The 13,076-nt window shown below is 44.8% G+C and overlaps 1 protein-coding gene and 1 non-coding gene across 4 annotated transcripts; one reads left to right on the top strand and one right to left on the bottom strand.

The window, feature by feature from the left end:
* The first annotated feature begins 4,219 nt into the window (after nucleotides 1–4,219).
* ERVMER34-1 (endogenous retrovirus group MER34 member 1, envelope) lies at nucleotides 4,220–12,512 on the top strand. 3 transcript variants are annotated; one of them, XM_021938622.2, is made up of 4 exons: nucleotides 4,262–4,489; nucleotides 4,763–4,902; nucleotides 5,002–5,112; nucleotides 9,862–12,512. In XM_021938622.2, the coding sequence occupies exon 4, from the start codon at nucleotides 10,296–10,298 to the stop codon at nucleotides 11,985–11,987; it is 1,692 nt and encodes a 563-aa protein (XP_021794314.2). In that variant the 5' UTR covers nucleotides 4,262–4,489; nucleotides 4,763–4,902; nucleotides 5,002–5,112; nucleotides 9,862–10,295; the 3' UTR covers nucleotides 11,988–12,512. The 3 variants fall into 3 exon arrangements, with proteins under 3 accessions (XP_031520312.1, XP_021794314.2, XP_009205379.3); XM_031664452.1 differs by lacking the exons at nucleotides 4,262–4,489; nucleotides 5,002–5,112 and adding an exon at nucleotides 4,220–4,245; XM_009207115.3 differs by lacking the exon at nucleotides 5,002–5,112.
* Nucleotides 7,584–7,707, bottom strand: LOC116274347. Its single transcript, XR_004182973.1, has one exon. It is a non-coding gene; the product is annotated as a small nucleolar RNA SNORA26 (small nucleolar RNA).
* Nucleotides 12,513–13,076: the final 564 nt, after the last annotated feature.

Here is a 13,076-nt window from a genome sequence, read left to right as displayed (position 1 = left end):
AAAAAACCAGCAGATGTTCATTTCTCATGAAAATATGGCAATAAGAATGCATTTGCAGTTACAAAATAGGTAAAGTCATTTGTGGTGCTCATTAATCCTGCTACTCCTGTGAAAAAAAAGCTAAAAACGTTGCCTTCATTTTGCAGATGGAAAAAAAGTAACAGGTTCCATCTTGCTCTGGGTATAACAGCAAAGCCTTTGGTAGAGCCAGAAATAAAACCTCAAGAGATTTGTGTTCCCTTTTTGATATAGAACAGAACTCAACTCAGCAGTCTCATTAAAATCATGCTACAGAAGAAGCTGGTCTGTCTCGTCACTCAATTTTCTTTAATAGAATACAATCATTTATTTCAGCTCTACTTTCAACTGAGTGCCTTATGCTAATTAGTCTGACCATACTGTATAAATTATTACTTTAATTTATATAGTGATTTCATAGAATACATTTGATGTTAAGAATAATGGATAATATGTAATCATTTTAAGGAACTTTTTTTTTTTTTTAAAGAAAAAGCACTATTTAAAATCCAGTATCATCAAATTCTACAGGAGAGGAAGCTGTGTTATTTAGGTTCAGCAGGTAAACATGCATCTTCCAATATGACTGCCTTAATATAATTCTGTATTTTAAAGCATTCTAAATTAAGCCGCATAAATTTTTAAAGAAAACACCTTCAAAGTTACAGAAATTGAGAATTCCATGCTGCCATCCTGTGTCTACCATCTTGCCATTGCAGCTATAATTTCAATTTTCTAAATTTGTGTTTGTGCACACGTGTGCAAGTGTTAGAGTGGCATTTGAGTCTCGAGCTGCTACACTGATTACATGTGCTCAGAACTCCTAATATGTTCACTAACCATCTACACTATTGGACTGGGAATAGACTAGCTCTCAGAAAAGGGAATAGACTAGCTCTCAAAAAAAAAAAAAAAAAAAAAGCAATATGTGGATCCTCAAGGGCAAAATGAAGATTTAAAAAAAATTTTTTAGAGGTCAGGCATGGTGACTCACACTTGTAATCCCAGCACTTTGGGAGGCTGAGGTGGGTGGATCATGAGGTCAGGAGTTCGAGACCAGCCTGACCAATATGGTGAAACCTTGTCTCTACTAAAAATACAAAAATTAGCCAGGCATGGTGGCTGAGCTGTAATCCCAGCTACTCAGGATGCTGAGCCTGGAGAATCACTTAAACCCAGGAAGAGGAGGTTGCAGTGAGCCGAGATTGCAGCACTGTACTCCAACCTGGGCAACAGAGCGAGACTAGGTCTCAAAAAAAAAAAAAAAAAATTAGAGATGGGGTCTTGCTCTGTCATGCAGTGGTACTATCATAGCTCACTGCCTCTCACCTCATCCTCCCGAGTAGCTGGGACTACAGGCACATACCACCGCAACAGGCTAATTTTTCTCAGGTTGGTCTTGAACTCCTGGCCTCAAGTGATCCTCCTACATTGGTCTCCCAAACACTGAGATTACAGTGTGAGCCACCACGCTCTGCCTAAAATGAGGAATTTAATCATGCCTATTGGGTAGAGTAGCTGGAAAATTTAAATGAGGTAATCTATATAGAGCAGTTAAAGGAGTGCAGAGAATGAAATAAGTGTGCAATAATGGTTAGCTATTATTAGCTGTGAACATGCTGACCTGAACAATGCTGGTCTTGCAAACATCAACTTTTATTGACCTGCATTTGTACAACACATTATTAATGAGCATCATTGATGGGCATTTTAAACATGGTCTACAAGGTCCAGCATGGTCTGGCAGTCACCAGCATCTCCAGCCACATCCCCTCTATAGCCCAGATTATATCACGCCTTATCCTATATCTCTCTCCACCCCACCTGACCCCTTGGCTTTTTTTTGTAGAAAGTCACGGCAGCCTTTCTACATGTCCATGGATACACTGAGCTCCTTCCTAGAGCACACACGCTGTACATCCTCTTTCCTCTACCTATACCCCAGGCTCCACTCTTTTGCTTTATAAACTCATCTTCAATTTTCTGCTTACTCATTCTTCCCTCAAACTCACAGCTAGGTCCCTGACACCACCACTCAAGCTCTTGTTAAGTGGTAATTTTACATTTTTATATGATTTGTGTATCAATGTCTGTTTTATCTACTATACTAAAAGTTCCACAAGGGCAAGGTCCTTGATTTGGGTTTTTTTTCACTATTTGCTCTCAGGTCTACTACAGTACTTGACATATGGTAGGTTCTCATTGGTTTTATAAATGAATAAACATATCCCAACAACAAGGCTATTGCTCCCAAGAATTGAGTATTTATCTCTTTCATTTTATTTCACAATCACTATTCTCCTCATCTCTGGCCTTATTCAATCTTACAGTGAAAAACGTAGATATTCTATTAGGTAAAAGTAGCTTGGGGTAAAATAAAATGCGAATTTAATTGATAGAGAAAGGGAGAAGGAGAAAAAGTCAAGATACTTAAACATAGAAATGGGGTGGTGACAGCAGTGTTATGAATGTAAAAGTGTCTAAAGACATATGCAGAAAGAATTATTCTAAGAGTATTGCTTGCTTTTGCATGGTTGAGAATAATGCTATTTCAGTGGATGGATGTGTTCATCACACTGTAATGCATGTAAAAACAACATGTAAAAAACATCAATAAAAGACATCTCAAAGAGTGCCACTTGGGAAAAAAGAAAAAATAAAAAGATATGGGGTAGTGAGTCAACATTAGCAAGGGGTAGTATAAACAGTGGTTAAAACCATGTCTTGAGCCAGGCAAAAGAGCAAAAGACAGAGAGAGGACCTCAATGAAGAAGGAAGAGACAAAAAATAATGGCCTGGGGAGAGCTTAGACCCGTGGGGCTGGCAGAACCCAGACCAGAGGGGTGAGAGCCGTGCTGCTGGTGGTGAGGGTGCTCCAGCCAGCAGAACAGTGGGAGGGGAAAAGCAGTGGGCCCATTTAGAGGTTGAAAGAGGCAGGGACTGAGAAGCTCCAGGGTTTGAGGACCACTCCCCCACACATAGAGCAGTTAGTAACCCAACTGCGAACCACGTGTCCCACGCCCCAGAGCGATGGCCCTTGGCCCTTGTCTTTTCTTTTTTCTTTTTTTTTTTTTTTTTTTGAGACAGAGTTTCTCTCTTGTTGCCCAGGCTGGAGTGCAATAGTGAAGTCTCAGGTCACAGCAACCTCTGCCTCAAGCGATTCTCCTGCCTCAGCCTCCCGAGTAGCTGGCGTTACAGGCATGCGCCACCACGCCCGGCAAATTTTGTATTTTTAGTATAGACAGGGTTTCTCCATGTTGGTCAGACTGGTTTCGAACTCTTGACCTCAGATGATCTGCCCACTTCAGCCTCCCCAAGTGCTGGGATTACAGGCATGAACCACCGCGCCTGCTGGCCCTTGTCCCTTTAGGTCTCTTCTGCTTTATCATACATGAACCAAAATAGGATGCTACTCAGGTGTGGAGGAGCCAACCAGCCACTACTTGTGGTAAAGAGTCTTTCATCGTATTTAGTCATTTCTACAGTAAAACGTATTTTCCAAAGACTACAGAACACCAGTCATGATGGGTTTTGTTTCTTTGTTTCTTAGAATCAAAGAGGGGTTTCATTTGTCCACAGGAAAGATGATTTGCTATTTTTGTATTTTCAAGTTTTAACACATGTTTTTTCCCTTAGCTCTTATAACCTTAATATTTTAATATTTCGTGTTGATTTTTTATTCTCCATTAAAAATGTCAGTCCAAGGGAGTCCTTTGTTTCTTCCATTTAAGGATTAGAAGATTGCCTGGCACAGAGTACACACCTGATGAACCCGTGCTGAATACTTAAGTGAGTAAAAACGCGGCATAAATTAACAACTCAGGGCTCTAGGCGGTCGCGTGACTGAGAGCCTAGGCGCCAAGGGGAGGAGAGGGTAATCGCCAAGGCTTCCCAGGGGAGAAACCGAGGGGTTAAGGGAACCAGATCAAAGAGGGCCAAGGCCCAGCAGGGTGCCTGAAGAAGCCGATTCTCCTGCCCAGGATCCCTGAGGTTCGAAGGATGCTTCATGCAGGGTGGCCTTGTCTCTCACCCGGCGTGCAGGATCCAGACCTAGGCAGGCCGAGGACACCGGTGACCAACGGCCGGGCCGGTCCAGCCCGGGTCCTGCCCTCGTCCCGAAGTTTCCTGGGATTGGCTGCCGGCCCCGCGGCCCCCCTCCCCGCCCCGCCCCGCCCCGCCCCGTCCCGTCCCGTCCCGCCCGGAGTCTTCCCTACGCCCAAAGCGCAGGTATGTTACTAGTCTTGAGCGGGAGGAAATTACCCAGCCCGGAGCACCTGGCCTGTTGGACGAGTGGGTTCCTGGTGCCTGAATCCGGCAGTCCGCCCTGCGGTGCCCCGCCCCGCCCCGCCCCAGCCCGGGATCTTCCCGGTCCTCGTGCGTCCCCGCTCCAGTCAGTTCCCGCCGCGCGCCTTCTTCTTGGTCTTCTGGCCAGGCGGGGATCGTCGGCCAGTTTGTCCCGAGGAGTTGCGCTGTGAGTGCGTCTCTGCCCTTTGGACTCTGGCTGGGAGTGCTCCCAGGCAGGGGCTAGGCTCTCCCAGTGTCCCCTCGAGCTTTGCCCGCCCCAAGCTCCTCTGCTCCCCGCGGCCAGAACGGAGGGGTAGAGCAGCCCTCGGCGGCCCAGGGGGCAGAAGGCTGTGCCAGTCCCAGGGCCGCGGGACGCACAGGCGCTGCGTCCTGCGGAGCAGCTGGGAGGATCCCGGGGCAGGTCCCGGCGCGGTAACAAGTTTGCGCTTTGCCTCCCCAGGGCAGACGCGCCGCTACTTTGTAGCGGGTTTCGGGCGGGTAGCGCGCGCGGCGGCAGGAACCCAACCCCGGCAGACCCTGGGCTCCAAGAATTCGTCTTCTACGTCTGCGGAGGTGCGGCAGCCTCAGTTCCAAGCGCAGGTATGTTCCTAGCCTTGAGCGGAGGAAATTACCCAGCCCCGAGCACCTGGCCAGTGGGACCGGGGGGTTCCTGGTGTCTGAATCCGGCTCGCTTAACAGGAAGGCAATAGAGGCTGTGTTCCAAACCTTTCCCTCACGGTCGTCTACTGCCTACTGACCATCCTGGTGTCTTTCCCTGCATGGCTGGCATGGTTCCCGTCTTTAGGTCTTGTAAGTATAATGCTTTATTTTTTCTTGAGCCTCTCCTATGTCTGCCCTTTGTGAGCACACTAGATAAAGAAGTCCATTTGGTCCCATGTCTAATCCATAGCATAATTGCTTGGCCCTCTTTGGTAGCCATGTCTTTTTTAGGTTGTGGGGCATTTGCCCGACAATAAACATGAGTAAGAGATAAGGGTAGGGTCGCAAGCTGGGTGGAGGAGAGACAGGGAGTCCATTTTTGTCTGCCCATTTAGCAGTTTTCTGAGTCCTACCATTCCATAAAGATACTCTATCAGTTTCCTGAGTGTTGCGCAATGAATAATAACAATTTATATAGGAAAATAAATAGCTATAATCGGATAGCAATTATATGCCCATTGGTGATGGGAGTATCTGCTGAGGTCGAGAATCTGTGGGGAGTAGGGCGCAGTGGCTCACTCCCGTAATCTCAGCACTTTGGGAGGCCGAGGCGGGCGGATCGCTTGAGGTCAGGAGTTCGAGAACCATCTGGCCAACATGGTGAAACCCCATCTCTACTAAAAATACAAAAATTAGCCAGGCGTGGTGGTGCATGCCTGTAATTTCAGCTACTCGGGAGGCTGAGGCAGGAGAATAGATTGAACACGGGAAGCAGAGGTTGCAGTGAGCAGAGATTGCACCACTGCACTCCAGCCTGAGCAACAGTGAGAACAGGTTCCATCTCAATTAATAATAGTAAGAATAATAATTCCATCTCAAATAATAATCATCATCATCTATGGGGCTTTCAAACTGCCAAGGACATGGCAGAGTCCCAGGGTATATCTAGTCAGTGTAAGTAGTGTATGTTTTCTCTTTCGCCAGTGTACAAGCTCACTATGTCATAGCCAGTTATTATCTTTCTGAAAATTTTGTTTATAAGAGCTGTCACAGAACAGAGTAAGTCTGTTTTTTGTTTGTTTGTTTGTTTAAGACAAAGCCTTGCTCTGTTGCCCAGGCTGCAGTGCAGTGGTACTATCTCAGCTCACTGCAACCTCCACCTCCTGAGTTCAGGTGATCCCCCGAGTAGCTGGGAAGACAAGCACAAACCACCATGCTGGCTAATTTTTGTATTTTTTAGTAGAGATGAGGTTTCACCATGTTGGCCAGGCTGGTCTCAAACTCCCAACCTCAGGTGATCTGCCTGCCTTGGCCCCCCAAAGTGTTGGGATTACAGGTGTGAGCCACCACGCCTGGCCCAGAGTAAGTGTGGATGACTCAAGGGAGTGTCTTAAGAGGTCTTCTTGGGGGTTAGAAGCCAACTCTGTGACTGTAATCATGTGTATGTGGAGTGGGGTTCTCCATCAGGGAGAGGTACAGGTTTAGAGCATTACAGAGTTGCAGGATGTGGAGGGGTTGGTCTGTCAAGTAGAAAGGCACTCTTTTATGGAATTGTAAGAGTTGACACAGAATGGGAAACAAAGGTAAATAAGAGAACCTATTGTAAGGTTAATGGCTTTGTCAATTAGGGTGGCAACTGAGGTCACTACATGGACATAGGAGCATGCCTGATGCCACGGGATCCAACTGACGTGAAAAATATGCTATGAGGCCAGGCGTGGTGGTTCACACCTGTAATACTAGCACTTTGGGATGCCAAGATGAGAGGATCGCTTGAACTTAGAAGTTTGAGACCACCCTGGGCAACATGGCCAGACCTTGTCTCTATTAAAAATAATTAAAAAAAAAAAAAAAAAAAGAAGCCAGGTATGGTGGTGCATGCCTGTAGTCCCAGCTACAGGGGAGGCTGAGGTGGGAGGATCCCTTGAGCCCAGGCGTTCAAGGCTGCAGGGAGCCATGCTTGCACCACTGCATTCCAGCTTGGGCAACAGAGTGAGACCCTGTCTCCGAGGGAAAAGAAAAAAAAATATATATGCTATGGAACTTACCTGAGAGGAAGAAAGTTGTCCTAGAATACCCAGAGCTATCTCATTGTTTTCACAGCAATAAACATGGAAAAGCTTGTCAAAACTGAGTAAATAAAAACAGGTGTGTGGGGTGGATAATGCTAATTTCAGTATCTCAGTGAAGGTTTCTGTGGTTGTGCCTGGGAGAGCACGTAGAGGTTAGGCAAAGGCAGCACAACTGGGAATCCATTGGTAGCAATAGCCAGCTGGTAAGTGTGCACACCTGCCTTTGAGATCAGGATGAACGCAAGTGATGCAAGGCATTTGTGGCTGAGTTTGAGTAACCTGAGACATTCCATGGCCTAAGTAGGTAACAGTTCAAATGTCCATACCCATTGAAATCTGGTTCTGGGAGGCGTGACCAGAGTCAGCCAGTCTTCAGATGTTCTCAGGTGAAAGCAGTCTTTACACTATTTTGCTGGACCATTACTGCCTACAGTGTCAAATACCAACGCTTGGTTTTAATGCACTGTCAAAGCTAGGGTTAAGTTTAAATGCATCATCTGTGATATGTAAAAATATCACAAAGGTGCTTAAACTGTAAGGAAATTGTTCAGCTGTGACTCCAGACAGGAGTCCAGCTCCTCCAAAGAGGAGCTTCACATTCTCTTCTCTGGGTTTTATGGAGACTTACTTTACCCTTCTGCTTAAAGCACTGTGTTAACCTTAAAAGCGGCACAAGAAAGGGTGATTTAAGATTTTTTTTTTTTTTTTTACAGGGTTTGCTACTACTCCCTGCAGTGCTCCCTGGTCCACAGCTCATGCATCTCAGTTTCTTTTTTGAGATGGAGTTTCCGTCTTTTTGCCCAGGCTGGAGTGCAATGGCCTCACTACATCTCCCAGGTTCACGCAATTCTCCTGCCTTAGCTTCCTGAGTAGCTGGGATTGCATGTGCCACTACAGCTGGCTAATTTTGTATTTTTAGTAGAGATGGAATTTCTCCATGTTGGTCAGGCTGGTCTCGAACTCCCGACCTCAGGTGATCCGCCCACCTTGGCCTCCCAAAGTGCTGGGATTACAGGCGTGAGCCACTGTGCCCGGCTGCATCTCAGTTTCTTGAAGTCTGCAATCCCCATTAGAAGCAGCTGTTTTGCTAAGTGAGCCCATGAGTGTCAATTGCCTTTCTATTAAGAGAGCCAGATTCGGGCCTTGGTGACAAACGCATCAAGGAACCCTCCAGTCCCACTGGTCATATGCTTGTGGCCTGGGTCATTTCATTCCACTCAAGGCCAGGGATGTGTGTTAACCTCCATGGGAAAGAAGAGACAGGGCAGGGTGAACAGCTTAGGATTGGTTAGTTTGAATCATTTCAATGGATTTCAAACTGTAGAGGTTGTCCCCTAGTTGCATAGCACGTGGCCCTGGGATGATTAAGGCAGACAGATAATTGCTTACATGTGTGTAAGGGCCCGATAGAGGAGGTATGGCTCTGGATTAGTTTGTATATCAAAGACATGCTCCTGGTTGGCCCCTTGTTATCTCTGAGAATTGGCTAGCCCCTAAAGAAAGGTAGTCTCTCCTCAGCTGGAAAGGTGTTTTGTTTGTTTGTTTTGAGTTTTGTTTTTTAGACAGAGTCTCACTCTGTCACCCAGGCTGGAGTGCAGTGGCGCGATCTTGGGTCACTGGAATCTCCGCCTCCCGAGTTCAAGCAATTTTCCTCCCTCAGTCTCCCAAGTAGCTAGGACCACAGGCGCACACCACCATGACCAGCTAATTTTTGTATTTTTAGTAGAGGTGAGGTTCCTCCATGTTGGCCAGGCTGTTCTTGAACTCCTGGCCTCAAGTGATCCATCCGGCTCAGCCTCCCAAAGTGCTCGGATTACAGGTGTGTCCCACCATGCCCGGCCCTCAGCTGGAAAGGTTTTCTAAACGTCAGAACATAATTAGTATACAGAAAATTTTAAGATATTTACATATACGTGAATAAGATGATCAAAAGAGCCAAAAGACAGTTGACTCTTGGCATCCATAGCATTTCTGATCAAATTATTTCCCAGTGCAGTACTCGTAAATCTCACCAAGACTCTGGAGTATGGTAAGCATACTGCAAAGAGTCTTCCGAGACCCACATTGCCTTTTATGGTACTCTAAATGGACTTTATAGATTTGTCTCCAGCCTTAGACTGTTCTCACTGCATGTTTAATGGATGGACTGTGCTATCCAACTAGATGTGCTAAGGCCATAACAGTGGAAAAGAAACTAACAACTGAGATTATTTCTTGTTTTGGCATTCCTTTATGAATTGAATCAGATAAAGGAACTCACTTTACAGCAGAATTAAATCATTTCCTTGCAAAACTCTTGGATATTCATTAAAATTTTATACCCCCTACTATCCTCAATCCTCAAGGCAAGTGGAACGTAAAAATCTAAACATAAAATGAACTCTAGGAAAAAATCTGTCAATAAACTGGACTCAGACAGCCAGAAGCATTATCCTTGGTCCTTATAAAGATCTGGAATACTGGCCAGGTACAGTGGCTGTAATTCCAACACTTTGGGAGGCTGAGACAGGATGATCAGTTGAGGCCAGGGGTTCAAGACCAGCCTGGGCAACAAAGTGAGACCCCATCTCTACAAAAAATAAGAAACAAACAAAAAAGGTCGAATACTCCAAATAGGAGGACTGACTGCTTTTGAAATAGTTTTTGGCTACTCTGTGCCTACTGGCATCTCTAAAACTTTCATAGATTGAATGAGCATTGTGGGGACTTCAGTGAACAATTCAAAACTATGATTAATTATATACAATAATTAGTATACTTGGAGCATATTTTCAACAGGTAAAAATCTGTGACTTTCTCTAACAGACCCTGCCATCTTTTCAACCAGGTGATCAAGTATATCTCAACGTTTTTAGAAGAAAAGATGTATTGTAACCTCCCTGGAAAAAGAAGAGACCTTATGAAGTAGTGCTACCCACCTACACAGCCATCCAAATAAAATTCCTGAATTTGTACAAGCCACAGCAAGCTAGATCAAGATCATCCCATGCCAACTGTAAGGTCATGCCTATGGGTTACCTCAAATTGAGGAATTTCAGCACCTACTCACAGGCTCCATGAGCAGATGAAGTAGACAGCTTTACTCAGTATCTCAGACCAAGAACTTTGTCTCCATCTCCAACTAGCTGAAACATCTTTCCTCCCTGACCTGGAAAATTCTCTGTCTTAGAAATTTAAACAAAACCCTCCCCTTTCATTGAATCTCCGTTGTCTGGAGTTTGCTTGTCTTAACCTAGCCTGTTTTCCCTCTGTTCCTCCACTATGGTCTCCCTTTCAAACTATGCCCTGCTTCAATTAACCCTTACTGCTTTTTTGACAATTCTAGTACAAGCTCAACACCTGCTTGCACCAGTTTTCCAAACACTATCTATCTTGACTAATCAGTCTAATTGCTGGCTATGTGAGCATCTAGATAATGCAGAACAACCCGAACTAGTTTTTGTTCCTGCCAGTGCAAGCACCTGGTGGACCTATTCTGGACAATGGATGTATGAAAGGGTGTGGTATGCACAAGCAGAAGTACAGAATCACTCTACTTCCTCCTATGGTAAAGTGACTCAGCACTGGGAAGCCTCCATGGAAGCTCAAGGTCTATCCTTCGCTCAAGTAAGGTTATTGGAGGGAAACTTTTCTCTTTGTGTAGAAAATAAAAATGGCACTGGACCCTTCCTAGGTAATATACCTAAACAATACTGTAATCAAATACTATGGTTTGATTTTACAGATGGCACTTTCATGCCCTCTATAGATGTTACAGATGAATCCAGGAATGATTATGATGATACAAGTGTTTGCCTAGGCACTAGACAATGTTCCTGGTTTGCAGGTTGCACTAACCAGACCTGGAACAGCTCAGCTGTTCCCTTGATTGGTCTACCCAATACCCAAGACTACAAATGGGTAGATCGAAATTCTGGATTGACCTGGTCAGGTAATGGCACCTGTCTTTATAGCTGCCAAAACCAAACCAAAGGCCTTCTGTACCAGCTATTTCGCAACCTATTTTGCTCTTATGGCCTGACAGAGGCACATGGGAAATGGAGATGTGCAGATGCCAACATAACTAATGACAAAGGTCATGATGGACACCAGACCCCCACCTGGTGGCTCACAGGTTCCAATCTGACCTTGTCTGTGAACAACTCTGGCCTCTTTTTTTTATGCGGCAATGGGGTGTACAAAGGGTTTCCACCTAAATGGTCTGGACGATGTGGACTTGGGTATCTGGTACCTTCCCTCACCAGATACCTCACCTTAAATGCTAGCCAAATTACAAACCTGAGATCCTTCATTCATAAAGTAACACCACATAGATGCACCCAACGAGACACAGACAATCCACCTCTGTATTGCAACCCCAAGGACAATTCAACAATAAGGGCCCTTTTTCCAAGTTTGGGAACTTATGATTTGGAAAAGGCAATTCTAAACATTTCCAAAGCAATGGAACAGGAAATCAGTGCCACTAAGCAGACCTTGGAAGCACACCAATCAAAAGTTAGCAGTTTAGCCTCTGCATCCCAAAAGGATCATGTCTTGGATATACCAACCACTCAACGACAAACGGCTTGTAGAACTGTTGGCAAACAGTGTTGCCTCTATATAAATAATTCGGAAGCAATAATGTCTGATATACAACATCTATATGAAATATCCGAGAACCTGAAGAATGGACCGTTTTTTGATTGGGAAGGCCTATTTGCAAAAGTGGGAGACTGGTTCCGATCATGGGGCTATGTGCTTTTAATTGTTCTTTTCTGCTTATTCATCTTTGTTCTAATCTATGTTCGTGTCTTTCGCAAATCTCGCAGATCCCTTAACTCCCAACCTCTGAACCCAGCCTTGTCTCCACAGCAATCAGCACAGCTCCTTGTCAATGAAACTTCATGTCAAGTTTCAAATAGGGCAATGAAGGAACTAACAACCCATCAGTATGACACAAGTCTACTTTGAGAATATCTGAACAAACAGCAGCTGCAGAAAAAAAGCCTTAGCTAAACTTTGATGAGTAAAGCAGGCCTTACTGAGAATTCAGCTGCCAAAACCCTCCTCCGAGTGTTCCTCTTATAAGGGCACTTAGCACTAGGATCTCCCAAGGTATTGTAAATAAGCCTTATCAGAACTTTTCATAGTTTCACTCTGAAGCCTTAAGACACATACCATTAAGCTGATCTGTAAACCCTTACCCCTTGCTGTTCAGAGAGCTACTCTTTATAGTGTTCTTGCATGCATATATAATAAACGTTTTTTCTATTAATCTGTTAATTTGCAAGCCCCCAAACACTGGAACTAAGTTGGGAGCAGGAAAGTTTCTCCTAACAGCACTTTGTAGACTTCTCGGTAGATGAAAGAGTGTGTTTGAATAGATAAGAGAATTTTGTTCCCTTGATTTTGGTTGAAGTCGTAGAAGAATCCAATGTACACATATACAAGACTATGTCAAATTTGTCTCAAAGAATAAATATTGGTTAGTCATCAGAATCGACTGAAAACTTACTTTAGAGAGAGCGCCACAAATAATTTAGGCTGGTATGATCTGAGCTTTCCTGACTTCCCATGGGCATTTTAGTGGTCTAATGGAATGTTAGTCTGATATGCATTTTAGCCATCTTACAACATGGACTGCAGGTGGAAGTAGGATGTAGGGAGTGTTGAGGTGGCATCTATTATATCAAATGCTTCACTCTGCCCAGTCCTCTGGTGAGTTCCTTACATGCATCTTTCTAGTTAATCCTCACAGTGTTCATATTTTACAGATGAATCAACTCAAAGGGTAGATATCTTGCTAAAGATTATGCCATTACTGAAAAATAGCAAGATGCAGAACAGGGTACCTAGTATGTTTTGTTGTTGTTGTTGTTGTTGTTGTTTTTGAGACAGAGTCTGGCCCTTTCGCCCATGCTGGAGTGCAGTGGCTTGATCTCAGGTCACTGCAACCTCTGCCTCCTGGGTTCATGCCATTCTTCTGCCTCAGCCTCCCGAGTAGCTGGGACTACAGGCGCCCGCCACCACACCCGGCTAATTTTTTTGTGTTTTTAGTAG

This window comes from Papio anubis, chromosome 3 (assembly GCF_008728515.1).
Source record: "Papio anubis isolate 15944 chromosome 3, Panubis1.0, whole genome shotgun sequence".
Lineage (NCBI taxonomy): Eukaryota > Metazoa > Chordata > Mammalia > Primates > Cercopithecidae > Papio > Papio anubis.
The sequence above is the reverse complement of the archived record's forward strand: the minus strand, read 5'-3'. Positions and strand labels throughout refer to the sequence as shown.